The following is a 27,863-nucleotide window of genomic DNA, read 5'->3' as shown; positions in this document are numbered from 1 at the left end:
GTTATGTTGGTTTCCAGGAACACCAACTATGGTCCTGGGTCAATTTGTACCGCAACATAACAGGAGGGTTAACAGCTCCTGTCCTTTCTAATCATTTACACAAGGCTTACACAATCATTGAGCAGGAGGGGATGCTGCCCCTCTTGCTCATCTGTTTTGATGTAGATCACCTGGTTGTTCAGTAGTTACATGTAAGTTGTGGACCTGCTCCTTGCACCTTTTTATACCTCCGCTCTGTCTTCAGCAGGACAGCTGTGAGACAAACATGTTGGTCTGGACGGTGTGTGCAGCCTTGATTGTATGTGGCGTTTTACTCCGCCATCCTTATCTCTTCCAGGATGTCCAGTACGTGCTTGCAAAAATAAAAAGAAGGCGCTTTGTATTAAAGTGCATGCAGACTAATTACTCAATCCTGGACCGCTTTTTAGACTTGGTGAAGACGCAGCCGCAAAAGACTTTAATTTATTTTAAAGATGAAATGTTCACGTACCGGGAAGCAGATGTCCTGAGCAACAGAGCTGCGAGAGCGTTTCTGCAGGCTGGATGCGTAAAGGAAGGAGACACGGTGGCGCTGTTCCTGGGGAACCAGCCGATGTTCCTGTGGCTCTGGTTGGGTTTGCTGAAGATTGGATGTCCCGGAGCTTTGCTCAACTCCAACATCAGATCCAAGTCTCTGCTACACTGCCTCAACTGCAGTGGAGCCACAACTCTGGTAGCATCTGAAGGTAGTACCTGCATTTCTGTCTGCTTTTCCAAGCAATGGAGACAGTAGAGAGCTCATTTACTCAACATTCAATAACAAATAAATACATAAATAATTAGAGAACAAACTGTACTTTGGCATGCCATGGGAAAAACACCAATGTAGGCTATGCACTGTTTGCCTGCAATGGAGTAATCTATTGATGGAGTTTGATATAAGAATTTCCATTTTTACTCCACCACAATAAAGTATCAGTCTTTATTCACATATCTAAAATTGTGCTTCTACTTCACTTCCGGGTCAGTATCTTACATTAAATGCAAAGAATGGTTGTCACTTTCCAGTAACAGGGATGACTTTTCATACCGTATAAGAAGCTTCTTAAACATTTTCTCACTGCCTATTGTTGCTTTAGTTAAATTTTTAATATTTGGAAATGAGTACATGTATACTCAACAGAAGGAAAACCACTTTCTCCACCATGCAGTACACCTTTTTATGACTGCATATGGCTGTCTTCATCTTCTTCTTCACAAAGCAGACAAAAATAATGTGTTGCACTTGTGGTCCATCTTAACTTTTAGTTATTTAAACTGCCCCTTCATTTAGCACATATATTGTTAGTGACAAAACATCAAGGCAGTTCCAAGAATGGAACATGCCTCTCTAAAGATTTACTGACTTAAACTGTCACAGTGGGAAACAAAGAATTAAAAAATAAAAATAAAAAAAGATTCCCCAGCATAAATCAATCAGTAACTAAATGGCTGAAGAGGATGCAAAAAATTAACAGTATTAATAGAACCGTAGTTTATATATTATATGTGGCTTTAGGGTTTCATTGGGAGATTGTTTGATTTAAATTAAATTGGATATCTTAAATGGGACATATCGTCCTGTGAAAAATAATTTCCAATCTATACAGTCCTTTGACTGTATAGAGTGGGCAACAAGTGTGAGCGCACCTGTAAAACCAGAAGCTCTGTTTGCTTGTCTGGAGCATTCAGATGTGTTAACACAATAATTGAATCTACCAGGAGTTAAAAGGAAAAACAAAAGTAAAATTGGCAAAAACTGTCAAACAGCTATAGCTTGGCCAAAAAGGTTAACCATCTACAACAGACTGGCTGAAAAAGGGGAAGAAAAATCACACTGTTGCAATGGCCCAGTCAAAGTCCAGACCCCAACCCAACTGAAAAGCAGTGGTGGGGCTTTGAGAGAGCTGCGCATCAATGAATGCAGGCAAAGACCGGAAGAAACCCTGTAAAGCAGAGGCAGCCAAAATTCCTTCACATCAATATGGGAGACCAGGGCTGGACTGGTAATCTGGCACACTGGGCATATTCCCGGTGGGTCAACTGAGGGGCTGCTGTCCACCAGCTGTACAAGCCATGACAAAAACCCATTCGTACATTTTTCCTTACTGTCACTGCCCAATCAAATCTCTACACACAACCCGGCCCTAACCTACCTTCATTAGGTGCTCGTGCATCTTGTTTGTGTGGAAGGGGTGGGGTGGGGGGGTGATGTACATCCATGTAGATTGTATGCTTAGCTTTTTTTTTTTTTTTTTTAAGTGGTCTTGTTGCAAAGGCCTTTTACCTAGTCAAAGGAGCTTGCAAAGAAAAGCGTCTGGACTTCTATAAGTTGCTTGAAGACGTTTCACCTCTCATCCGAGAAGCTTCTTCAGTTCTAAGGTCAAATGGTGGAGAGTCCCAGATATAAACCTAGTGGGAGTAACCCCCCACAGAGGGACAAAAGGACCCCCTGATGATCCTCTAATCGCCTGAGCCAAGGTGTGAAACTGGGCGTGGGTCCCAATCAGCCAGAGTTTCGGGTGAGCTCATTGTGAAACCTGGGGGGGCTAACTCCCACTAGGTTTATATCTGGGACTCTCCACCATTTGACCTTAGAACTGAAGAAGCTTCTCGGATGAGAGGTGAAACGTCTTCAAGCAACTTAAAGAAGTCCAGACGCTTTTCTTTGCAAGCTCCTTTGACTACGATGACCTGGATGACTGAGAACCTTCACAGACCTTTTACCTAATATTTCAAATACACAGGTTTTATTTGTGCTCCAGTATTTGTTTGTTTGTCTCCCTTTATCTAAAGGATTCAAGCACATCTTTCATCATCACTCATGAGCAATAAAGCTGCAGAGGAAGATTGAGCTGAGCTTTGTTAAAATACAGGAACATCTTTTGTAAGGTTTGTTGTGTTTTCTTTCTTTCTTTTCTACTCTAGAGTTGTTGGATGCAGTGAAGGAGGTGCTGTCCCATCTGCATGAACAGCAGATCACTGTTTTCATCTTAGCTGACAGGTGTGAAACTGCAGGTGTGGAAAGCTTCATTGATAAAATGAATCAGGCTTCCTCTGAGCCTATATCCAAGGAGTTAAGGTCCCATTTAACCATGCAGAGTCCAGCAGCCTACATATACACATCAGGGACAACAGGTAAACTACTTACTGAGATTCACGATGCATCAGTGAAAGAAATGGCACATTCACCCTCTGAGCATCTGGCGTGTCTTTAACAGGTCTCCCTAAGGCAGCTGTGGTCACTTACAGCAAAGTGTGGAACTTTGCTTTACTTCTGGCTACAACAGGAGTGAACTCCAAAGATGTGATTTATGATACCCTCCCGCTTTATCACAGTACTGGCCTCCTTGTCTTCACTGGAGCTGTTGAAAGAGGTATGAACTCTTTGGATATATACTATTGTTAACTGTGTAAATCTTTAGTTTTCTTATCAACAAACCCAGTGTTTAAGCTGAGATCAAAATCTCCAGATGCAATTCCACGTTCTCCCTGCGTTGTGCCCAACAATCAATCCACAACTCATTAAGTCATTTAGAAAATAGCCACTTTTTAAAAACAGATTTCTAAGAGAACAGTTGACTTAAACATCACTAAATATTGAATTTCTTTGGGTCTGTTTAAAAAAACAAAAACAAAAAACCCCAAAAACGGACACTTGTTACTATATAAAGCAGATCTTTGTGGTACGGTGTTAAATGCCTTTGTCTGGCAATATTCTCTGTGGCATGGATTCAACAAGGTACTAGAAACATTCTTCCGAGATATTGGTCGATATTGACGTGAATGCATCACACAGTTGGTGCAGATTTGTTCCACCACATCCAAAACACACACTATTTGATTGAGATCAAAATAAACAAGCAAAACAAGTCCAAAAACCAGAAATGACAGCTCTTGGAGGTCGACCAGGTAACCAGAGTCAGAGACATGCTGGATGACAATCTGCATCACTGCAGCTGTGACCTCAATCATCGGTTTTCTTGTAACATGTTCTGGTTTCACAACACACACATGGGATGCAATGTTTCAAATGAAGGATAACTCTTAATTGATGATTTCACACACGCTTGTGCTGTTGCCTGCCGAACTCTGGTATATGGCAACAGCTCCTGGCTGTCAACTTCTCTTCTGCCGCACACCCATCTCTGTCTGTCAGCTGTTCCAAACAGACTTCCCTACCACTGCTCCCTGAACCCACTGTGTCAACCCTCCCCTGCTGCTGAGCCACACCCCACACCACAGGACTCCCACTCCCCTTTCCCTTCACTCATGAACAAGACCCCAAGATACTTCTCGACTTGGGGCAACAATTCTCTGACCCGGATTGGACCCCCCACCCATTTCTGCTGTTAGTCACTCAGCTGTGAACCGCTCCAGTGTGAGGTCGACGTTGGTGATAAAGTAAAAATTTTGACTACTTCCACTGCTACTCTTTAAAGTGTGCTGTTGTCATCTATTGTTGTGTGCAGGTATTCCTGTTGTTCTGAGGAGTAAGTTTTCTGCTTCCCAGTTCTGGGACGACTGCAGAAAATATAATGTCACTGTCATACAGTACATAGGTGAAATTATGCGTTATCTCTGCAACACTCCACAGGTTTGTGCCAACACAGCATCAACATTAATACTACTGTCTCACACAGAAAGGTTTAGAAAACTAACAAACGCATGCTCTTCTTTTCTCTTCAAACAGAAACTCACTGATAAAAACCACAAAGTCAGACTTGCAGTAGGCAACGGGATCAGAGCAGATGTTTGGAGGGACTTTGTGAGACGATTTGGGGAAATTCAAATCAGAGAATTTTACGGAGCAACTGAGGGAAACTTTGCTCTGTTGAATTATAGCAGCAAGATGGGAGCTCTTGGGCGACACACCTTCCTGCACAAGGTAAAAGTCCATGTTTCAGCTCACATTAAGAAGTAAAACCTGTCACTCATGAAGCAGTGTTTTAGCTTTTTCTTTTCTTTCTTTCTTTCTTTTTTTTTTTTTTTAAATTTGCAGATGTTTTTTCCATATGCTGTGATCAAATATGATGCAGACAAAGGAGAGCCTTTGAGGGATTCTTCTGGTTTCTGCATGGAGGTTGAGAAAGGTGTTTTACTTCCAGCATGGTTATAACAACAAAGATTTTTTTTTCTTCTCAAGTTCTCACCCATGCATCTTTTCAAATGCTATAAACATTTTATATGCCTAAATCCTAAATCTACCCAGTTCATTTTCTCAGCCACAGTGTACCTCACCACGCACAAAATTAACGTTTAAAAGACTCAAATGCAATGTCTTTACAGCATGTCTCATGCATCTTGCATTTAAAATATAACAACCCCAAATATGATTTCTCCTGTACTTTGATTAGGTGAACCTGGACTTCTGGTGACTGAAATAACAGCCAAAGCTCCATTCACTGGTTATGTGACAGACTTGAATCAAACTGAGAAAAAGAAGCTGCACAACGTCTTCAAGAAAGGTGATCTGTACTTCAACACTGGCGACCTGCTGCGCATCGATGAGGATAATTTCATGTACTTCCACGATCGTGTTGGCGACACATTCAGGTGAGCGCATGTTTTGAAATAATGCTTAAAAACGTGAGCTCACACAGAGCACTGAAAACAAAAAATGTCAACAGATGGAAAGGGGAGAACGTAGCTACAGCTGAGGTGGCCGACATCCTTGTGCTGACTGACTGTGTTAAAGAAGCCAATGTTTACGGAGTCAAAGTGCCAGGTACATATTATGCTCCAAAATCAAGAACAAAATGTACACCACACTTAGTTTGTTTAGTCAATCATTAATCAAATTGTTCCACAATCAAGCATTTTTTTTTAATCAAGATCAAGATTTTATTATTTTATTATTATTTTTTCTCTCCAGAAGATTGTACCTCTATTTCAATATAGCTTATTTAGAGCAGTAAACACATGGGGTAAAGGATATACAGTCAAAGAGTTTGTGCCATGGTGGAATGCACCTCGCACACTACTCGGGCAGCTGGTGCTGAATACAGGGATATACTGGTAAATATTACTTGGCAATAAATCTGTGTGTGTGTGTGTGTGTGTGTGTGTGTGTGTGGTCTCTGAAAGGAACAGAAAGAAAATACAATACTACATTACTAAAATGTTCACAACAATATCTCCAGAGTACATTAACATAAACACAGGCGGGAAATAAACTAACATCTTCTATAATACCATAGGCCATATATTACCCACGACTCACGCATAGACCCACTGAGAGAGCTAACCAGGTACACAGTTCTACCCAACCACACGGCAGGAGTTAGCTTAGCTTAGCACCCGCTAGCGGCACAGACAGAAACATAGTCATTTCCCCCCTAACCTTGGTTACAGTCCCAAACACATCTTATTATCACATCCTCACACATCACCAACTTACGTTGCTCATTAACGCACACTTCTCACTGAATAACCAATTCTCTGCCGGTAATCTGGAGCAGAAAAGCTCAGGTGCTTTGCCCACGTTTCTCCCTGAAAATAGTCTCTCTCATACAAAGCGGTGGGGTGACCTCTACTGGCCACTCTAAAAACTACAGGTGAACTAACAACTGAACAGAATAAAACCATAACTACGGGGCCTTTTGTACACAGTGTCGTCATCGACCCAGTGTTTTGACTTTTGTACTTTTTATCAATCAATCAAAGCTTTATTCGCCACTTGCAGGTTTCCCTGCAGTGAAATGGGACACCCCCCCCCCCGACCTTACACACACAACACAGACATTACATGGGGATACAAGTCGGAGATCGGTAGCATTACAGAAAGACACTGAAATGTACACTACAATGGGAAAGTACAAGAGGAAAAAAAGAGACCTCTACTCATGCTGTGCTTCCATGGCAGGACAGCATGAGAACAGGAAGCAAAAAAACCTCTGCACATAAATGTCCACAGCACAACATTGTGAAGGACATGACAAGCCACAGGGTCGGGTAGGGGGTGAGGAGTAATCCGAAGCGAACACAGCAGCCGCCCTGCACAGCGCTACCATTCCAGCGCGGCACACAGACCCGCTGTGTTCCCCCGCAGGAAACAAGCATCGAAGACGTTTGGAAAGGGAGGGGGATGAGTGTGTGCTTATTAGTGTAAGTGTGTGTGCGTGTCCATAGTTCAGCTGAGATAGTGTCCTTCGCCCTGCCAGGCTAAGTAAACAGTCTACCAGCCAACCCAGGTGGCCTTGCATGGAATGGGAAGGAACAGACTAAACACAGTCGTTATCAGGGTGTTGTTGTTCAGCTCCAGCCTTGCAGTTGGCGCCAATAGGGTATCCGCATAAGTGATGGTGATTGTTACTTTAGTGCTAACAGCTCATATGACTTTCAAAGCAGTTCTACAGTCCAACACTGGTCTCTCAATCTCCCGTTGGAGAGCCGCGAGCTTCGCCATACTTGCGTCCTGTGATGTTGTCATTTCTTGTGCTCAAGGAGACGATTTCTGAGAACTCACGGCAGTGTGCCTCCCCGAGATGTCATCCAATTTGCGCCCAGAGATGTTATTCCGGGCTAGCCCTTCCGAGATGTATCCAGTCTGCAGTCAGATCTTATTCTGAGTATTCACAGCAGCCATAGCCTCTCCAAGATCTTATCCGTGCTGACTCAATGAGCCCATTTTGAGAAACTCACGCCTCTCCCATCGTTTCAATCCCAGCGGGCAGCCTTGTGGGGAGTTTGAACAGCCAGTTCCGCTTTCTTAATTCTTCGATAAGTCAGGGCCAAGCCAGCTCCAATCAGCCAGAACCCTGTTACCATGGTTCTGAATAGGTAGATATCTTCAGCACTCAGGATCACCCAAGCCCAAACTTCTCGTTGAAAGGGGTGTCAATTGCATTTAGGGACCAGTTGATCCAATCCATAATTCCTCTTTTAGGTTTTAGAGAACAGACTGTGAGAGGATGTTCCAGGGAAAAGTAGTAAAAAACAAAACAAGACAAGGACATGAGGAGCTAAGCAGGGAAGATAAGGGAAAGGAGAGGAGAAAAGTGCGACCGCCTTCGCTGAGAGCCAAAAAGCCATTATGGTTTTTGCCTGCAAGTGTTTTTGGTTTTGGTTTCCATACTCCCTCTGTTTTGTGTCTAGTCTGTGTCTCTGTGCCTGCCCTGGTCCCATGCCTGTGTGTTCCCGTCACTTACTGTTTTACTTTGACAGTCTGTGTCCTACGTTATTGTTTCTGGTTTTGCTTCCCTTGTCTCGTTGGCTCCGATTTATTCCAGCTGTGTTTCCCTCCTGTCTCCCATTCCCTGATTGCTCCCTCTGTGTATTTAAGCCCTGTATGTTCCTTGGTCTGTGTCACAATCTCCTTCATCTCATGCTGTGTTTTGTTTGCCTGCCTTGCTTGTCAAGTTATTTTGGGTTTTCAGTTTAATTATTTTGTGTTCAGCAGTAAAGCTGTTTTGAGTGCACTTTTTGACTCCCTGAGTCTGCACTTTCGGTAGCTAAGTGATGCCTTGAAGGTAGAAAGTGTAAATATCAACACTTCACCAAGTTCTTTTGATTCCTCAGAGGCATCCGATGGAAGACAAAACACTGCTCAGTAGGAGATGCGTCCTGCATGACACGCTGCCACGGATCTCAAAATGGTGGCGTGCCCCTGACAGTTTTATTACAGAAGCTCCCTCATTCTAGTCTAAACAACAGTGTCTCAGTAACTTTCCATTAGAGATGGTCCCCTCTTATCTGTATTTTTCCCAGGCAAGCATGAGCGAGAGTCTGCAGTTTTCTACTCCCCTAGGACACCTGTTCTCATGCCTTTATTTACAGGGCTGTGTCCACTTAATACTACACTATATAACTTTATAACACTTATTAATAAAAACACATAGCATTATTGAGGCACTGCAAATTATTTAATCCCAACAGTCCCTCCTTCGATCTGATCAGATGTAAAAACAGATAAGGAAACCCTAATGGACATAATACACCCCTTCCATTGCCCAAGGACAGACGTCATCCACTCCTCCAACGGATTATCATTATCATTATCTATTCGTTAATTTTCTTAAATGATGTTCTGAATCTTCCCAGGGCTCTAGTTACAGAACCATCTGGGGTCGTATTCTTAAGAATGAAAGTGCAGTACATCTCTCCAGACATTACACCCCCCCCTTTTTTTACCCACTAGGTGTCAGTTGTCTTGGTTGTCCCGCTGCTTTTCCCTCTTTGTTCCTCTGTCCCCCTTTAACGGGTGGACCATATATGGGATGACTGTTGTGTTTGGGCAATTGTCATAACATAAAAATCACAGACTATTACTAAAGCTAATTCTCAGATCTCCCATTCTGGTTGTTTTCTGCTTCCACCTTTGTGCTCAGACTAGAACCTCTGTCTTAGGAGCTTTAGACCTTCTTTACAGTTAAACAGCTAATCTTACGGGACGGGCGATTCTCTGTGCTCTTCTCCTCTTCTTTCTTCAACGTCAGGGGTTAGACTACCCTTCAGTTTGTTGCATAGATCAGGGGATTTATTTGCCCCTTGGCCGGGATCCATGTTTCTTTTGGGGTCACAGCCATGTTCCCCTTTCTTGGCCAGACCCGCCTTGGTCTGGTGCTTCTGGATTTCCGCCAACCCCTTCACGGTTATTGCTGTGGTCCTGGGATCCTCTCGAGGTGACTAGCAGGAGCCCAAACGGCATGACCCTTGACCCCAATTGCTGTCTTGGCAGTCTCGGTGCGAAGGATCTTCATATCTCCATGACCTCGTCTGGTGTCTGCTCCTTCCTCTGTAAAAGACAGAAAAGGCAAACACCTCTCTGCCTAGAGAGTTCGTCTAATTATTATCTATGTGTGTAAGCATGTTTGCAGTCACCCCTCTGCACTCTAAGTCATTTCCTACAATATATCAGTCTACACAGTCGTGCCGAACGAAGCTTATGACCTTCAGAAGACTGAGTGCCGACTCTCATGAGCACATTTGCAATGTGTGTATGAAAATGATTATAACCGCTTATGTTAGTAAAAGAAATCAAAAAATAAATCCTAACATTTTCCCTCCTTGCACACGTTCTAACATGTGACCAAAAAGCATTTTTCATTTACCCTGCTGTCCCAGTGTGATACTCAGCCTAAAAAAATATCATAAAAATGATCATAGAAACCATTGTTTCATGTTAAACCTGGAATACCCCCCTTTTTGACACACTCCCATGTGTCAATTCACCGGAGCTAGAAATTAAAAGGAAAAAGGTCAGTGGCTGCAGAGTTTGTGGAATTATGGGAATACTTCACCCACACCAACTGGGAGCACCAGGTAGATTGGTTGGAAGAAAATATGTATTGAAGAGCAACCTGGCCCGTGGCCCAAGGATGGTGAAAAATTCTTTCCAGATGCAAGAGGTAAATTGTGGTCCTCAGTCGGAGACAATGTCAGATGTGAAGCCGTCAAGCTGGACGACATATTGGCCAAGTAACTCTGCTGTTTCAGGAGCTGAGGGCAGTTTAGACAGGGCCACAAAGTGGTACAGCCTTGGAAAAACGGTTCATGATGGTACGAATAACTATGTTACCTGATGAGAGCGGTAACTCAGTGACAAGATGTCTTGACGCATGCTCAATCATCCAGGTAAGTAAATCTCCAAAAGTTGATTCTGTTCATCTGGATGTAGCATTTTGTGGGAGAAACGTTTCATCACTTACCCAAGTGACTTCTTCAGTCTCAGCCGACTGCAGGTTTCCCCAAACAAAAAGGAGATTCAATTCATTGGAAGAAAAAAAAATGTTTATAATGTACATTCTATTTGCTAAGGACTGCGGATTTATTAGAGCAGTCCTCGTTGGAGCTGGAGCCTGAGTAGAAGTTGTCTGTAAAGCCCAGGTTAATAGGCGCAAAAAAGGTTTATTCCACGACTCCCAAGATGTAAAAAAAACAGCAGCGAGCAGGGTTTTGGACACCTAAGCCCACCACGGGAACCGGACAGGAGATGACACGATCCAGGAAACGCCGTCGGCTGTGATGTAATGGACCATAACCAACTTGAGAAGCTGCTGAAGAAAAGGTAAAGCAAGCTTTAATTGTGTTGTCCTTGGGTCATTTTTTGTCCCTGAGGACCACAGGTGTATGAAAATCAGGAGGACATTATGAGGGTTAACCAAACGGAGCAGCAAACTGAGATTAAACATTTATCTCCATAAAACAAACAGTCCAAAGAGCACTGGATGACATCAGTGGCTTCATCCATCTTTTACATCAGGGGTAGGCAACCTTTCTGAGGGCGAGTGCCATTTAAAATTTCCTCAGAAGTCAGTGTGCCATATGATTGCATTAGCAATAAATTTAATAACGCTCTATATTAGCAGTTACACAATATATAGAACCACTTTATAGAATTATATTTGTTTGCGGATGTTGGCCGCTATCAGCGAATGGTTATCAGCTATTTTGAAACAAAAAAAGACACTTTTTATCCATAAGAAGAACTCCATAACAGCAGATGGACTGTACAACAGAAAATACAAATGCTATTTATGGTCTCCTCACAACAATGATAAGAAAAATAAACTAAGCCAATATGGCATGTCTGTTAATACAGAGACACACATGTTAATGTGATCTTTGGTCTCCCACTCATGAGAGAATGAAGGAGAGAATGAGAGAAGAAGAGGCAGCTGTGCAGCGTAACGACAGAATAAATCCACCTTTGTGTCTTTTTCCATCCTAGACAAACTGCGTCTCCTCTCAGCTCAACACGAAACGCGTAATAATTTCTCTGAATGCAGGACGATTCCTTTTGTACGGGACGGTTGGCAACTCTACTAACTAACCTTATGAACAAAATAAAGTTCAACATCAGTAAATTCATAGCACCCACCCAGCTGTAGAGAAACTCTGTCATGCTAGCTAGTACGCAGTACGAGTTATTGTAACTGACTGTAAAAAGTCAGCATAACAAAAATAAACTCCACCTAAATTTGGTTTATATGTGACCCAGAGAGACTGCAGGTCATAACTTCTTACCTGAAGTTCAGTTCACATGACACTCAGACCATCGGCTGCCTCGGGTCTCTCCTCCTCCTGCTTCCCCTGTCCCTCATCCACCTGCTGGCCTCCACCACTTGTTAATATTACTGAATCTGTGGAAGCTCCGCCACATCCACCACCAAACAACTGAGTTATTTTTACACACCGGCCAGCATCTGGCCAATCCACCACCTTTCATTGTTTATACCGTTCCAAAAAAAAAAAAAATCATCGGCCCACCGAGCAAATGCCTGATGGCCAGTCCAGCTATGGTATGAATGTTCAAAAATCTGCACAGAGGAGAACACAATATGCTAAAGCTTTACAAACGCAGCCCTACAATTTGTCAGGTAAGAGATTGTTAAACTGCATCCAGTTTAACAATCAGGCCTTCCTTCTCCTTAAGTAGTGACCAGCCGATTACAGGATTACCAACAAGTGAGTTCATCATCACAGGCATGATGGACTAAAAGACAGGATGCAGAGGAATGACCTGTCCCTGTATCAAAAAGTGTGTATTTTTTTTTTTCTCTCTCATGCATGAGCGCACACACAATGCACGCGACACACACAAAGGATAGAAGATGGGCAGTGGAGAGAGAAATGGGGAGCCAGCACAGGAGGACTGGAGGACCATGACAGTCATATGGCTTAACAAACAAAAAAAAAACATTCCTCTTAAAATGGTCAGAGATAAGAACTGGACTAAAAATGAATGAGAAAGCAGCCAATGTCTAAAGAAAGAGTTTGACAGATCTTAAGGAAGCCTGGAAAACTATTGCATAAGAACAGTTGACAAAGTCAAAATATGAAGAGATGAGTGGTGGCTCAAGACTTTTGCTCAGTACTGACACTTTTAATTAGCAATACTGAACTTCAGTTAACTCCTGTTTTGTGATTGTTTAACTTTTGTCTTCAGGCCAGGAGGGAAGAGCCGGGATGGCTGCTGTTACTTTGATGGATGGACTGAAGTTTGACTCCACGGTTGTTTTTAAACATGTCGAGGACTTCCTGCCGTCCTACGCCAGGCCACGCTTTCTGAGGATTCAAGTATGTTTACTCCAGTTATTTTACACTTTTTTGCATTTGTGGTTAAGCCTCTTTGTTGCTTGCATGATTTATTTTATCCACTAATAATTGGTTGTACTGTGATTTATTACAGAGGTCACTGGACATTACAGGCACGTTCAAGCTAATAAAGACGAAAGCAGTGGAGCAGGGCTTCAACCCAAATGAAATAACAGACCCACTCTACTTTCTGAATGAAAAAGAGAGGAATTATACTCCACTCACGCCAGATGTATTTGATTCAATTGTAGCAGGAAATATCAAAATATAAAGTGATTTTACTTTTTAAAGGAAAGAAAATCACCTCTGTAAGAAAATCATTGAGATGACAGCGTGGCACTTCTGGCTGCACATTTTGTTGATAAGGTGTTTGAAATTATATCTTTGCCTTCATAATTTGATTTTAGCTGTGATTCTATGCACACATCCTTAATGATTTAGCCTTCTACGGATGTACTGAGCTGTGAGTTCACTCAGTGAATTGTTTCAGTTAAGTAAACGCATTGCTCTGCACCTTCTTCCTTCAATGCATTCTGGTCCGTCCATGTTATATATATTTTTTAATTAAAGACCTACTGATATTGTATGTCTCTTTCACTGCCTTATTTGTAGTTATCATTGGACATTGTAGTTTGTAGACTATGTATGCACTTTGTGTGCACAATATATTTGCAATAATACTAATAATAATAATATTAATATGGGCAAGCGAAGGAACTGATCATCTAATATGATAAATAGTGAGTAACCGGGCTTTAGTGATGTCTTTTTGTACTAAAGGGCTCAAAGTAAATATCCCCCATACCTTTGGATCACCGTCAGTAGCCTGAACTGTTGATGCACGATTTCATGTTGTTTACGCCAAAGTCAGAGTATTTTCAATTCAATTTTATTTATGCAGCACCAAATCAAAACAACAGTCACCTCAAGGTCCTTTATATTGTAAGGTAGACCGTACAATAATACATACAGAGGGAAAACTCAACAATAATACGACTTTGGCGACACCGGAAAGGACAAACTCCCTTTTAACAGGAAGAAACTTCCAGCAGAACCAGGCTCAGGGAGGGGCAGCCATGCTGTGATGGGCTGGGGTGAGAGGAGGAGGAGGACAGGATAAAAAACGTACAGTGGAAGAGAGACAGAGATTAATAACAAGTATCATTCAGTGCAGAGAGGTCTATTAACCCATAGTGAGTGAGAAAGGTGATTAAAGAAGAAATACTCAGTGCATCATGGGAGTCCCCCAGCAGTCTACACCTATTGCAGCATAACTAATGGAGGACTCAGGGTCACCTGATCCAGCCCTAACTATATGCTTCAGCAATAAGGAAAGTTTTAAGCCTAATCTTAAAGTAACGTGTGTTTTGGGATAAGTTGTAGGAATCTTCTACATTGAGGCAGACTGAAAACAGTCAAGAGAGGCAACATCGTCATAAATGGGACATATGGTCATGTGAAAAAGAACACATCCATAGGACCCTATACAGTCGTTTGACTTGGCAGCCAGGTGCTGCTGAGCAGTAAATTACCTGCTTCCCGGTTCTGGGACGACTACAGAAAATATGCCACAGTCATACAGTACATAGGTGAAATTATCCGTTATCTCTTCTTTTTCTCTTCAAACAGAAACTCAGTAATAAAATCCACAAAGTCAGACTTGCAGTAGGCAACGGGATCAGAGCAGATGTTTGGAGGGACTTTGTGAGACGATTTGGAGAAATTCAAATCAGTGAATTTTATGCATCAACCGAGGGAAAATTTGCTCTGTTGATGCATAGCACTCTGAAATATAGCAGCAAAATGGGAGATCATGGGCGAGACAGGTAAAGATCCATGTTTCAGCTTACACTGTGAAGTATGAAGCAGTGTGTTAGCTTTTTCTTTTGAATTTGTAGATGTTTTTTCCATATGCTGTGATCAAAGACAAAGGAGAGCATTTGAGGGATTCATATGGTTTCTTCATAGAGGTTGAGAAAGGTGTGTTACTTCCAGGAAGGTTATAATGCAAAATATTTTTTTTTCTTCTCTTTTCTTCTCAAGTTCTCACCCATGCATCTTTTCAAATGCTATAAACATTTTATATGCCTTAATCCAAACCTACACAGTTCCTTTTCTCAGCCACAGTGTACCTCACCATGCACAAAATGAAAGTTTAAAAGACTCAGAAATGCAATGTCTTTACAGCATGTATCATGCATCTTGCCTTTAAAATATAACAACCCCAAATATGACTTCTCCTGTACTTTGATCAGGTGAACCTGGACTTCTGGTGACTGAAATAACAGCCAAAGCTCCATTCACTGGTTATGTGAGAGACATGAAGCAAACTGAGAAAAAGAAGCTGCACAACGTCTTCAAGAAAGGTGATCTGTACTTCAACACTGGCGACCTGCTGCGCATCGATGAGGATAATTTCATGTACTTCCACGATCGTGTTGACGACACATTCAGGTGAGCGCATGTTTTGAAATAATGCTTAAAAATGTGAGCTCACACAGAGCACTGAAAACAAAAAATGTCAACAAATGGAAAGGAGAGAACATAGCTACAGCTGAGGTGGCCGACATCCTTGTGCTGACTGACTGCGTTAAAGAAGCCACTGTTCATGGAGTCAAAGTGCCAGGTACATGTTGCTTTGTTGCTGCGCTTGCACCAAAACCAAGAAACATATGTTCAAATCAAAGTACACTGCACTTAGTTTGATTACTGAATCAATGATCAAACTGTTTCACAATGTTTTCCAGCATTTTCTTGGCAAAATGTAAAAACACATTCTCAATAGATGGGTAACTTTTAGCTCCAAGATGGTATTAACAAACCTCACCAAACTTTGAATCTTTTATATATTGGTGCATTTATTAAAAATATTTGCTTTACACCAAATATCACTACAGAAAATAATTGGACTCTTCCTCTACATTCACTTCTTTTGTTCTAATCTAGAAATTTTCAGACATTCTAAAAATTTCAATGAGAGGATTATGAAATGTAGTGATCGATCATAAAACCTGCCCTATTTTCTCAGTGGTGTTTGCACTTGGTAGGTCAGTTGAAGTCGTGCTGCGGTCATGAACTTTCACTGATGGATTCGACTTTAGAAGTACGCAAGTTTTATTAACTTTAGACTTCGTGACACTAGAGTGCAGCAGGGTTATCCTTCTTTGTCAGTCAGAGGATTGTACCCTATATTTCAGTATAGCTTATCTGAAGCAGTGATCACAGGGGGCAAAGGGTGTACAGGCAAAGAGTTTAAAGCATACCATGATGACTGAATGCAACATTGTGACATTGAAGATAAAAGCTGACAGTGACAATAAATGAGACATCTGAAAGCACCGTAATTTTTAAACGGAGTTAAAATGCTTTTGGTCCAAACTCACTTTATTTTAAATTTAATGCTGCTATAGATTATGACAAACCCCCTTGCTTGTTTCTGGCTATTCAAGAAAACTGCACCATCTACCTCATTTCCATTTGTCATGGGTCTGTGCTGGCAGACCATGTGGAGAGAGGAGGTGGACCCAAATGCAGACACTTGTACCAAATCTATGATTTAACAAAGAGCGAGCCGTTTATTGATGGCTGAATCCGGTCTTTAAGTCTGACATCATTGGCCGTGCTTGGGCCCAAACTCCTCTTCAGGTCCCAAAGTCAAACGAACACTGCAGTATCACTGGGAGTTAAAAACTGTCTAAATCCTTTCATCTGTAATAAAATGATCAGCGTTGCTGCTCTACCAGGTGTAACAATTAAGTTTAACATCCAGGCATCCACGAAAACCAAATTTATGAAATTTAACGGAGTCAGAAGTTAGCAGGGAGTTAGCTTGCTAGTTTCTGTGTGATTCTTACTCTGAATCTGAATAAGTATGCAGGACCACTGAGTGCCGTAAGACCAACTCTTTACTCACTGTATTACCGCCTCCTGGCATGCATTGCCAGTGCGTAACACGTAATTACACAATCGAACAATAAACACATACTGCCCATACAACAAATGTACCAGGGACAATTATGAATACACCACATCTCCCCTTTTAAACAAAAACAGAATATTTCTTTTCTCAGGACAGAACCTTCGAGTGGACTACCTTTTGATAATTTTTTTCTTTTTCAAAGCCAAACAAAAACATCTGGCAAACAAACTGCATCACATTTTTAACCTTTTGTTTTTATTTCCTTTTTTCATTTCTCTCTTCTTCTTTTTTTGACAACTCTTTTTGATTTGTTTTACTCTGCTCTACAAAACCATTGTAACACAGTTATATAACAACAACCTTTTTTTTTCTCTTATAGATCTAACTTTTTAGCTTTAACTATTGCCCTCCCTGACTTGGTTCAGACAACATCAGCGTTAACAGGTGTAGCAGGGATTACACTGGGTGTTTGTGGTTTCTGCAACACAGGCACATTATCAGGTTCGTGCACTGGTGAACTTAAAGGAATCAAATGCATGTGATTACGCCTCACAGTCCCTTGTGGTAACTCCACTGTGTATGATCGTGGTATAGAGTGATTTTAGATAACAGTGCCTGGAGTTTTGACATCGGCACCCAAACTTGCTCTCCAGGGGACAGGCTGCATAAAGGTTTTGCACGGTGGCGCCTGTTAGACATTGCCATGTCCATCATCCTCTTCTCCCTTTCCTTTTGAGCAAGCAGTGCGCCGTCCGGCAGTGTACGCTCCAGCTGCGATGGAAGTGTTGGCCGTGTGGTTCGCAGACGTCTGCCCATTAAAAGCTCAGTCAGCTGTATCCGGCCTGGAGTGGTGTAGCTCTATAGGCAAGAAGAGCTAGATAAGGATCAGCTGCTTTTTTCAGAAGATTTTTTACAGTCTGTACAGCACGTTCTGCTTCTGAGCACCATCTCAGAGATTTCTTGACTCAGCCCGGGCCACCACACTGTTTGGCGTGCACAAGCTTTACATTTTACAACACCTTGATGTCCTTCGTGTAGTTTTTCCAGCACCTTGTTTCTCATCGCTGAAGGAATGACAAGCCGTGTATCTTTTAGCAAAAGGCCGTCTTGTGAGCGTGGCTCGGTCAGGCCAGTAATTTCTCAGTAAAGGCTCTTGTTTTGCATGTTCTGGCCAGCCTTGGGTGCACATGTCCATGACGCGAGCACAAACACTGTCGCTTTTCAGTTGTTCCTTCAGTGTTTGCATATATGAGGAACTGACAGGCATGTTTGTTACAATACTGTCCACTTATACAGGGAGTGCAGAATTATTAGGCAAATGAGTATTTTGTCCACATCATCCTCTTCATGCATGTTGTCTTACTCCAAGCTGTATAGGCTCGAAAGCCTACTACCAATTAAGCATATTAGGTGATGTGCATCTCTGTAATGAGAAGGGGTGTGGTCTAATGACATCAACACCCTATATCAGGTGTGCATAATTATTAGGCAACATCCTTTCCTTTGGTAAAATGGGTCAAAAGAAGGACTTGACAGGCTCAGAAAAGTCAAAAATTGTGAGATATCTTGCAGAGGGATGCAGCAGTCTCAAAATTGCAAAGCTTCTGAAGCGTGATCATCGAACAATCAAGCGTTTCATTCAAAATAGTCAACAGGGTTGCAAGAAGCGTGTGGAAAAACCAAGGCGCAAAATAACTGCCCATGAACTGAGAAAAGTCAAGCGTGCAGCTGCCAAGATGCCACTTGCCACCAGTTTGGCCATATTTCAGAGCTGCAACATCACTGGAGTGCCCAAAAGCACAATGTGTGCAATACTCAGAGACATGGCCAAGGTAAGAAAGGCTGAAAGACGACCACCACTGAACAAGACACACAAGCTGAAACGTCAAGACTGGGCCAAGAAATATCTCAAGACTGGTTTTTCTAAGGTTTTATGGACTGATGAAATGAGAGTGAGTCTTGATGGGCCAGATGGATGGGCCCGTGGCTGGATTGGTAAAGGGCAGAGAGCTCCAGTCCGACTCAGACGCCAGCAAGGTGGAGGTGGAGTACTGGTTTGGGCTGGTATCATCAAAGATGAGCTTGTGGGGCCTTTTCGGGTTGAGGATGGAGTCAAGCTCAACTCCCAGTCCTACTGCCAGTTTCTGGAAGACACCTTCTTCAAGCAGTGGTACAGGAAGAAGTCTGCATCCTTCAAGAAAAACATGATTTTCATGCAGGACAATGCTCCATCACACGCGTCCAAGTACTCCACAGCGTGGCTGGCAAGAAAGGGTATAAAAGAAGAAAAACTAATGACATGGCCACCTTGTTCACCTGATCTGAACCCCATTGAGAACCTGTGGTCCATCATCAAATGTGAGATTTACAAGGAGGGAAAACAGTACACCTCTCTGAACAGTGTCTGGGAGGCTGTGGTTGCTGCTGCACGCAATGTTGATGGTGAACAGATCAAAACACTGACAGAATCCATGGATGGCAGGCTTTTGAGTGTCCTTGCAAAGAAAGGTGGCTATATTGGTCGCTGATTTGTTTTTGTTTTGTTTTTGAATGTCAGAAATGTATATTTGTGAATGTGGAGATGTTATATTGGTTTCACTGGTAAAAATAAATAATTGAAATGGGTATATATTTGTTTTTTGTTAAGTTGCCTAATAATTATGCACAGTAATAGTCACCTGCACACACAGATATCCCCCTAAAATAGCTAAAACTAAAAACAAACTAAAAACTACTTCCAAAAACATTCAGCTTTGATATTAATGAGTTTTTTGGGTTCATTGAGAACATGGTTGTTGTTCAATAATAACATTATTCCTCAAAAATACAACTTGCCTAATAATTCTGCTCTCCCTGTATGTCTGTGCTTTCCATTAGCTCTTTGTCTGACATGTTCACTGTTTTTTTCAGAGGCGAGCGGGACAAAGTATCTGCTGTCCAGAGCGATTTCCCTGGGGCGTACTGCACATTGTACGAGTAACGCATGAGTCTCATTCTGAATCGCTAGATCCTGGGTGGCAAGAGATCCAGAGCTTGTCCTCCCAGTAAGGAAACGAGAGGTTTGTGGTCCGTTTCGAGACAAAAATGTTTACCAATCAGGAAATCACGAAATCGCTCAAACGCCCATGTAGACTAGACGCCAGTGCCTCTTTTTCTACTTGTGCCTATCGTGGTTCAGTAGGAGAAAGGGACCTCGATGCATACGCCACTGGTCGCCATCCTTCTTCCTACAGCTGCAAAAGAACACCTGCGAGACCATAGGATGAACCATCTGCTGATACTTTAATGTCTCTGTTGGGGTCATACATTGCGAGCACTGGGGGTGAGGTCAGGGCATCTCTTAATGTTTTGAAAGCTCTCGCTTGGTCAGTTCCCCCAGTACCATGCATTCTTTGTGGAAAGAAGATCTCGCAGGGCTTTGTCTTTTTCAGCTAAATGGGGGATGAACTTGCCCACTTGATTCACCATGCCCAGAAAACTGCGCAACTCTGACACATTAGTTGGCTCCGTCATTTCTGTAATCATAATACAAAAGGGACATGAAATTTAAAATGCTAGGTCAAAAAACCCAGCCCATGACATCATGCTTTGTCCTGTAGTGTGTTTGTCATGTTTCATATGTTTTGTCATTGTTTAACTTTTGTCTTCAGGTCAGGAGGGAAGAGCCGGGATGCAAATTATTGAGATGACAGCGTTGCACTTCTGGCTGCACATTTTAATGACAAGGTGTTTTAAATGATCTTTGCCTTCATAATAATTTTATTAAAGCTGTGATTTCATACACACACCCTCCATATCCATATCTATATCCATAGAGATCGTCTGTAATCCCTGGGCAACAGCAGCAAGTTGTGAACAGAAGTTAAGCTTCCAATAAATTGTGGATAACATAAACCCAACATATAAACTGTTTTGTTTTGTATCTGATTTTTCTTCTTCTTCTTTTTTTTGCTGCAGAGATATTGAAACAGGTGCAAAGTTGTTTGCAACTTGTGAATTTTGACTCGAGGGTGAGTCATCTCAAGAGTAACAAATCTTTTGATGCATGTTTAAAGATTTGTTTGAACATCTATATGTCATGGTCCTGAGTCTGCCGACTCAGTGTTTTGTGTCTCTTTATGCTTTTGTTTATTCTGAGTATGTATTCTGTTATGATTTGCCATTTGTTAGGTTTCTGTTCTGTGCTTGCCCTGGTCCCACGTCTGTGTTCTGTCTGTCTATGGTGTCACACTGTCTGTTTGTGAATCTGTCTGTTTAGTTCAGTGTCTTATCTGGTTCTCTGTGTCTGAGTTTCCTGTTTTATTCTGAAGGTCCCCGTCTCATGTGAGTGTGTTCAGTTTACGTTTCCCCTGTCCCGCCAGCTCCGACTTCTCCCAGGTGTGTTGCCCTCCTGTTTCTCATCCCCTGATTACTGCTGTGTGTATTTAAGCCCTGTGTGTTCTCCTGCCTGCTGCCGGTTCGTCTGTGTTCCACGGTGTTTCGTTCCTCTCACTGCGCCTCTCTGCCCCGCACCTCGTTTCGTGTGTTCTCAGGTTTGTTATTTAGTTTTCCCAGTTTAGGTTTCTTTAGTTACTTGTCATCCCTCACTGCCTGTTTGCCATTACACCACCTTGTAAATAAATGTCACTCGAATCATCAGTCATTGCCTGCATTTTGGGTCCTCCTTTCCCCCAACACCACACGGCTCGCCTCGGCAGCCGTGACACTATAAATCTGACCATACACACACATACACACACATACACACAGTAATAAACTATACTGCTAAAGTAATAGACCACTTAAAAGCTTTTAGACAGAAGCAGATTTACTCAAAACTGACTGAGAGGTCCAAAACTGCACTGAATTTAGCTTTTGAAGTGTTACTCCTGATATGGAATTTAGCCTGCGTTTGTTTACACAAGGCAATAAAGCAGTAAGAAACATACATATTCACTAGAGTTAATCAGGAACCTCCTCTATACATACTTTGTAAATATGTAAACTCCAGCCAGCAGCAGGTTACGAAATCCTCTCTGACATCTTTGAAGCTCAATAATTAACAGCTGTCTGGCTTTTCTGGCACACAACTTCTTGTTACTATTACTAATATTTCCACAACAGATACATGTTAATTGGAATTTATACAGTTGAAACTTAGGACCACTGGGAAAAACATAAACTGGGGATCATAACGTTTAGAATGTTTTGCTGTTAGGAGGGACTGTCAAAGCTGCTGTCCTGTTGGCGCTGCCTCAAGTCATAAAACAGAGGCCTCGACCAGATTTCCTGCAGCTTCTCACATTCAGAGCCAGGAGTAGGCTCTCTGTGCATACTCCTCTTTGCATGCACAAACGTCTCGGTATGAGGAGTCTTCTTAGTAATCTCATTATAAACAGTGAGGTCAGAAACATCGGGGCCTTGACTGCCTAATTCCCCGATGTTGCTGGCTGATGCAGCGGACACAGAAAAGGGTTTCACTTTCCTTCTAGACAGTTATTGTTGATAGTCAGAGTATTTGGTGCTAGTTAAAGGGTTCCTCTGAATTTTTGCCTTGTGCCCCAACAGACTCACCAGTGGCTCTTGGCAAAACTGCAAGTTAAAGGTTAACTTGCACCTGCCCTTCTGTGTGAGTGAACACAGCCCAGCAAAAGCTTAGCTGAGATCCGACAATCTCCAGCCTGTCTTCACGTTCAGGTCATCAGGTGCTACCCTCTCACCGTCTGTTTGGGCTTCATTTTGGTCCACTAGCACAATCTAAAGTGGTCACTCGGTATAAAGCCAGTGAAAGGCCTAAAACACGTGAAAGCAGTATGTTATACTGTAAATCATTGATGCAGCTCATCTGGTTGTTCACTAGCAATACAAAATGCTTTTCAACCTTTGGAATTTCTCAGTGCTGCTCCTCCTGCTCCACATGCCTTTTTATACCTCTGCTTTGTCTTCAGCAGGACAGCTGTGAGACAAACATGTTGGTCTGGACAGTGTGTGCGGCTTTGATTGCATGTGGCGTTTTACTCCGCCATTCTTCCTTCCTCCAGGATGTCCAATTCGTGCTCACTAAAATAAAAGTAAGGCGGTTCATCGAAAAGTGCGTGCAGACTAATTACTCAATCCTGGACCGCTTTTTAGAGCTGGTGAAGACGCAGCCGCACAAGCCTTTCGTTTATTTTAAAGATGAAACGTTCACCTACCGGGACGCAGACGTCCTGAGCAACAAAGTTGCGAGAGCGTTTCTGCAGGCTGGATGCGTAAAAGAAGGAGACACGGTGGCGCTGTTCCTGGGGAACCAGCCGATGTTCCTGTGGCTCTGGTTGGGTTTGGTGAAGATTGGATGTGCTGGAGCTTTGCTCAACTCCAACATCAGATCCAAGTCTCTGCTACACTGCCTCAACTGCAGCGGAGCCACAACTCTGGTAGCAGCTGAAGGTAGTACCTGCATTTCTGTCTGCTTTTCCAAGCAATGGAGACAGTAGAGAGCTCATTTACTCAACATTAAATAACCAGATAAATACATAAATAAATAATCTGACAGGCCTGGAGTTCATCAATTGTATGAAACAATTTTCTAGACTTGCTGGATGCAGTGAAGGAGGTGCTGCCCCATCTTCACGAACAGCAGATCAATGTTTTCATCTTAGCTGACAGATGTGAAGTTACAGGTGTGAAAAGCTTCATTGATAAAATGAATCAGGCTTCCTCTGAGCCTATACCCAAGGAGTTAAGGTCCCATTTAACCATGCAGAGTCCAGCAGCCTACATATACACCTCAGGGACAACAGGTAAACTACTTACTGAGATTCACGATGCATCAGTGAAAGAAACAGAAGATTCGCCACCTGAGCCTCTGGCTTGTCTTTAACAGGTCTCCCTAAAGCAGCTTTGATCACTCAAGGCAGAGTGTGGACCATGTCTTTACTTCTGCCTTCATCAGGAGTGAACTCCAAAGATGTGATTTATGATACCCTCCCTCTTTATCACAGCACCGGCTTCCTTGTCTTCACTGGGGCCATTGAGAGGGGTATGAACTCTTTGGATATATAATATTGTGTTTTTTAGATATATGATTGGTGTATGACTTTATTTTATTTATTTTTTTAACCAATGTAATATAAAAACCATAGTTACATATATGTAACTATATGTTACATATTTGTTGAAAAACCCAAAATTTTGACTACTTCCACTGCTACTCTTTAAAGTGTGCTGTTGTCATCTATTGTTGTGTGCAGGTATTCCTGTTGTTCTGAGGAGTAAGTTTTCTGCTTCCCAGTTCTGGGACGACTGCAGAAAATATAATGTCACCGTCATACAGTACATAGGTGAAATTATGCGTTATCTCTGCAACACTCCACAGGTTTGTGCCAACACAGCACCAACATTAATACTACTGTCTCACACAGAAAGCTTTAAAAAACTAACAAACGCATGCTCTTCTTTTCTCTTCAAACAGAAACTCACTGATAAAAACCACAAAGTCAGACTTGCAGTAGGCAACGGGATCAGAGCAGATGTTTGGAGGGACTTTGTGAGACGATTTGGGGAAATTCAAATCAGAGAATTTTACGGAGCAACTGAGGGAAACTTTGCTCTGTTGAATTATAGCAGCAAGATGGGAGCTCTTGGGCGACACACCTTCCTGCACAAGGTAAAAGTCCATGTTTCAGCTCACATTAAGAAGTAAAACCTGTCACTCATGAAGCAGTGTTTTAGCTTTTTTTTTTTTAAACTTACAGATGTTTTTTCCATATGCTGTGATCAAATATGACATAGACAAAGAAGAACCTTTGAGGGATTCTTCTGGTTTTTGCATGGAGGTTCAGAGAGGTGTGTTACTTGCAGGATGCTTACAAAACCAAAGATTCTTTGTTTCCTGTCCTTTTATTTATATTTCTAAAGTTCTCACCCATGCATCTTTAAAAATAAGTATTTATTTAAATCTCATTAATATTGACTTTAAATATAACAACCCCAAATATGACTTCTCCTGTACTTTGATCAGGTGAACCTGGACTTCTGGTGACTAAAATAACAGCCAAAGCTCCATTCATTGGTTATGTGAGAGACATGAAGCAAACTGAGAAAAAGAAGCTGCGTAACGTCTTCAAGAAAGGTGATCTGTACTTCAACACTGGCGACCTGCTGCGCATCGATGAGGATAATTTCATGTACTTCCACGATCGTGTTGGCGACACATTCAGGTGAGCGCATGTTTTGAAATAATGCTTAAAAATGTGAGCTTACACAGAGCACTGAAAAAATACAAAAATTACCAACAGATGGAAAGGAGAGAACGTAGCTACAGCTGAGGTGGCCGACATCCTCGCGCTGGCTGACTGCATTAAAGAAGCCAATGTTTACGGAGTCAAAGTGCCAGGTACATGTTGCTTTGTTGCTGCGCTTGTGCCAAAACCAAGAAACACATGGTACTGAATCAATGATCAAATTGTTTAACAATGATATCCAGCATTTTTTCTTCGCTATGCATAAAAATGAATTCTTTTTAAAACAAAAAGGAGCTCTAAGATGGCATTACCAAGCCTCACCAAACTTTGAATCTTTATATATAGCCGTACAAAATATTGGGGGGGGGGCAATGTTTGCTGCTTGTTGCTCTGTGCTCCATCCAGATGATCCCGCACTACTTCAATAATTTTGTAGTCCAAGATCTGAGGATACAAATTCATGACTGATAGTGATCCATTGTATGTTTTTCTATCCAACTTGTTTTTACTACATTGGCAGTGTGTTTGGGGTCATTGTGAGGCAGAAAAATGAAGCTCTTGTCAATCAAATGCTTTCCAAATACTTCTGCATGGTGGATTAAAATCAGACCATACTATTCTGCATTCATAATTCCATCAATTTCCAAACAATGGCTGAAATGCAGCCCCAAACCAGCCTCCATTGTGTCTGTAAACACTCAATGTTGTGCTTCTCTCCTCACCTCCTTCGTATATGTTCATGATGGCATGAACCAGAAATTTCATATGTAGATTCATCCCTCCATAACACCTGTCACCACCGATTTTTAGTCTAGTTCTTGTATAATGTGGCATACCTTAGCCTTTTCTCCCTGTTTCACATCCTTTGAATGGCTTCTTGACAGCCACTCTTCTATTGAGATTTCTGATGAGGCTTCTATGAACAGTAGATGGATCAACTTTCCTATTTCTTAAGGACATAACTTTCAGATGTTGTTCATCTGCTGTAGGTTTCTTAGCCCTGTCCTTTTCTTTTGTCCTCCACTTGTCCAGCTTCCTGAGAATTTTTTGACACACTATTGTGAGATTAGCAATACTGAACTTCAGTTAACTCCTGTTTTGTGACTGTTTAACTTTTGTCTCCAGGCCAGGAGGGAAGAGCCGGGATGGCTGCTGTTACTTTGAGAGATGGACTGAAGTTTGACTCCACGGCTGTTTTTAAACATGTCGAGGACTTCCTGCCGTCCTACGCCAGGCCACGCTTTCTGAGGATTCAAGTATGTTTACTGCAGTTATTTTACACTTTTACAAATGCATTTGTGGGTAAGCCTCTTTGTTGCCATAGTGATTTATTTAGCCCACTAATGATTGGTTGTACTGTGATTTATTACAGAGGTCACTGGACATTACAGGCACGTTCAAGCTAATAAAGACGAAAGTAGTGGAGCAGGGCTTCAACCCAAATGAAATAACAGACCCACTCTACTTTCTGAATGAAAAAGAGAAGAACTATACTCCACTCACGCCAGATGTATTTGATTCAATTATAGCAGGAGACGTCAAAATATAAAGTGATTTTACTTTTGAAGAAAAAAATCCACCTTTTCACACACAAGCGAATCATTTGTTGTGTCACTTCTGGTTACACATTTTAATGACAAGGTGTAAAGCATAAATTTATTTTTTGTTCTTTCATGCACACCCCCCATGTTTGAGTTTGATGTACCAATCTGTGAGTGTGGTGATGGGTTCACTAGTTTATTAAATGGATTGCTGTACACCTCCTTCCTGCATTGCATTCTGGTCCGTGTAGGCTTTTGGCAGTGTGGGAGCAAACATATCTTTCTGTCACACATTCTGCTCTCTTTAATATTCATTTAAAACCTCCACACCCAAAGTTTATGCTTTTGTAAGTGGATTTATTCAGTGGCGTAATTCAGCTCATACAGCTGGTTTCATGCAGAATGTATACCCTGAATAACTTTATCTAGTCTTATGTCCCAGAAGCTCACACCAGCTCCCAGCGTAGGTGCTCTTTTTTCACCCTCTGGTTGAGTGATTCGTAGTGTTCAGGAGGCCTGGATTAAAGCCATGGAGCTCAGGCAGGGGAGAGCAAGCTCATTAACCACAGGGTCACTGATGTTAAAAAGGGAATCATAAATGGGGGAATAAAAAATGTTTCTTTCAGTGGTATAATATATTATGCTATTTCTGCCACTGTCCACAAGTCCATCCATCACTTTTGTCCAGTGACTTGCTGTCGATGGATTACCACGGCCCTCGAGAACATGCACAGAAAGATATTTTGTCAACATACAGCAAACTGTAGTGCAGCATTTTACAGGGATGCACGCACATTTTAGGCAGCATTAAACCACAATTGTTCTGAATCTGGCTCAAATTTGAGTGTCAGGATTTAAAGCATCTCCTTTTTCCATCTCACATATCAGATAAGCTGTAAGACACCCAGGAAATGCATTAAATGTATAACACTTTAAATTCATTATATTATTAATTCCTTTCTGATGCCACCCATCAGTTAAATGTCAGGTTACTCAAGAGTTGGTTTGCTGCTGGTAATAACTCTCAACTCCTTGAAGAAACGTAACCATGGCATTTGAACATGTTTATATCAAATCTGTCTTTTCTTTCTTTTTTTAAAGAATATTAGCGATCTGATCACATTTTATAATTAAATGAAAAGT

At 41.9% G+C, this 27,863-nt stretch overlaps 2 protein-coding genes across 10 annotated transcripts; both read left to right on the top strand.

Moving 5' to 3' along the window:
* Window positions 1-91: 91 nt before the first annotated feature.
* LOC146628048 (long-chain fatty acid transport protein 2-like) lies at window positions 92-20,007 on the top strand. 4 transcript variants are annotated; one of them, XM_085359336.1, is made up of 10 exons: window positions 92-725; window positions 2,947-3,156; window positions 3,240-3,395; window positions 4,491-4,615; window positions 4,712-4,906; window positions 5,021-5,111; window positions 5,376-5,574; window positions 5,649-5,746; window positions 15,312-15,510; window positions 17,355-18,844. In XM_085359336.1, the coding sequence occupies exons 1-10, from the start codon at window positions 266-268 to the stop codon at window positions 17,515-17,517; spliced, it is 1,896 nt and encodes a 631-aa protein (XP_085215462.1). In that variant the 5' UTR covers window positions 92-265; the 3' UTR covers window positions 17,518-18,844. The 4 variants fall into 4 exon arrangements, with proteins under 4 accessions (XP_085215462.1, XP_085215464.1, XP_085215465.1 ...); XM_085359338.1 differs by lacking the exon at window positions 17,355-18,844 and adding an exon at window positions 19,886-20,007 and having other exon boundaries at window positions 93-725; XM_085359339.1 differs by having other exon boundaries at window positions 93-725; window positions 15,593-17,415.
* Window positions 20,008-20,720: 713 nt separating this feature from the next.
* LOC146628047 (long-chain fatty acid transport protein 2-like) lies at window positions 20,721-27,863 on the top strand. Of its 6 annotated transcripts, none has more exons than XM_085359335.1 (12): window positions 20,931-20,985; window positions 21,337-22,659; window positions 22,906-23,383; window positions 23,527-23,736; window positions 23,820-23,975; window positions 24,187-24,311; window positions 24,408-24,602; window positions 24,691-24,781; window positions 24,957-25,155; window positions 25,234-25,331; window positions 26,305-26,435; window positions 26,552-27,863. In XM_085359335.1, the coding sequence occupies exons 3-12, from the start codon at window positions 22,924-22,926 to the stop codon at window positions 26,726-26,728; spliced, it is 1,842 nt and encodes a 613-aa protein (XP_085215461.1). In that variant the 5' UTR covers window positions 20,931-20,985; window positions 21,337-22,659; window positions 22,906-22,923; the 3' UTR covers window positions 26,729-27,863. The 6 variants fall into 6 exon arrangements, with proteins under 6 accessions (XP_085215456.1, XP_085215461.1, XP_085215460.1 ...); XM_085359334.1 differs by having other exon boundaries at window positions 22,903-23,383; XM_085359333.1 differs by having other exon boundaries at window positions 21,337-22,765.

The sequence above is a fragment of the Diplotaxodon limnothrissa genome, linkage group LG7 (genome assembly GCF_057381915.1).
Source record: "Diplotaxodon limnothrissa isolate DT_005_m linkage group LG7, D_limnothrissa_male_GT1.1, whole genome shotgun sequence".
NCBI lineage: Eukaryota > Metazoa > Chordata > Actinopteri > Cichliformes > Cichlidae > Diplotaxodon > Diplotaxodon limnothrissa.
Note: the sequence above shows the minus strand (reverse complement) of the source record. Positions and strands in the feature narration are given on the sequence as shown.

Excerpts from the sequence above, each read along its gene's own strand:
- LOC146628048 (XM_085359336.1), top strand. The coding sequence starts at position 266 with ATGTTGGTCTGGACGGTGTGTGCAGCCTTGATTGTATGTGGCGTTTTA. Across the intron at positions 726-2,946 it reads AACTCTGGTAGCATCTGAAG|AGTTGTTGGATGCAGTGAAG; the intron begins GTAGTACCTGCA and ends TTTCTACTCTAG. Across the intron at positions 5,112-5,375 it reads CTGCATGGAGGTTGAGAAAG|GTGAACCTGGACTTCTGGTG; the intron begins GTGTTTTACTTC and ends TACTTTGATTAG.
- LOC146628047 (XM_085359330.1), top strand. The coding sequence starts at position 22,768 with ATGTTATACTGTAAATCATTGATGCAGCTCATCTGGTTGTTCACTAGC. Across the intron at positions 24,603-24,690 it reads GACACACCTTCCTGCACAAG|ATGTTTTTTCCATATGCTGT; the intron begins GTAAAAGTCCAT and ends TTAAACTTACAG. Across the intron at positions 25,156-25,233 it reads CGTGTTGGCGACACATTCAG|ATGGAAAGGAGAGAACGTAG; the intron begins GTGAGCGCATGT and ends AATTACCAACAG.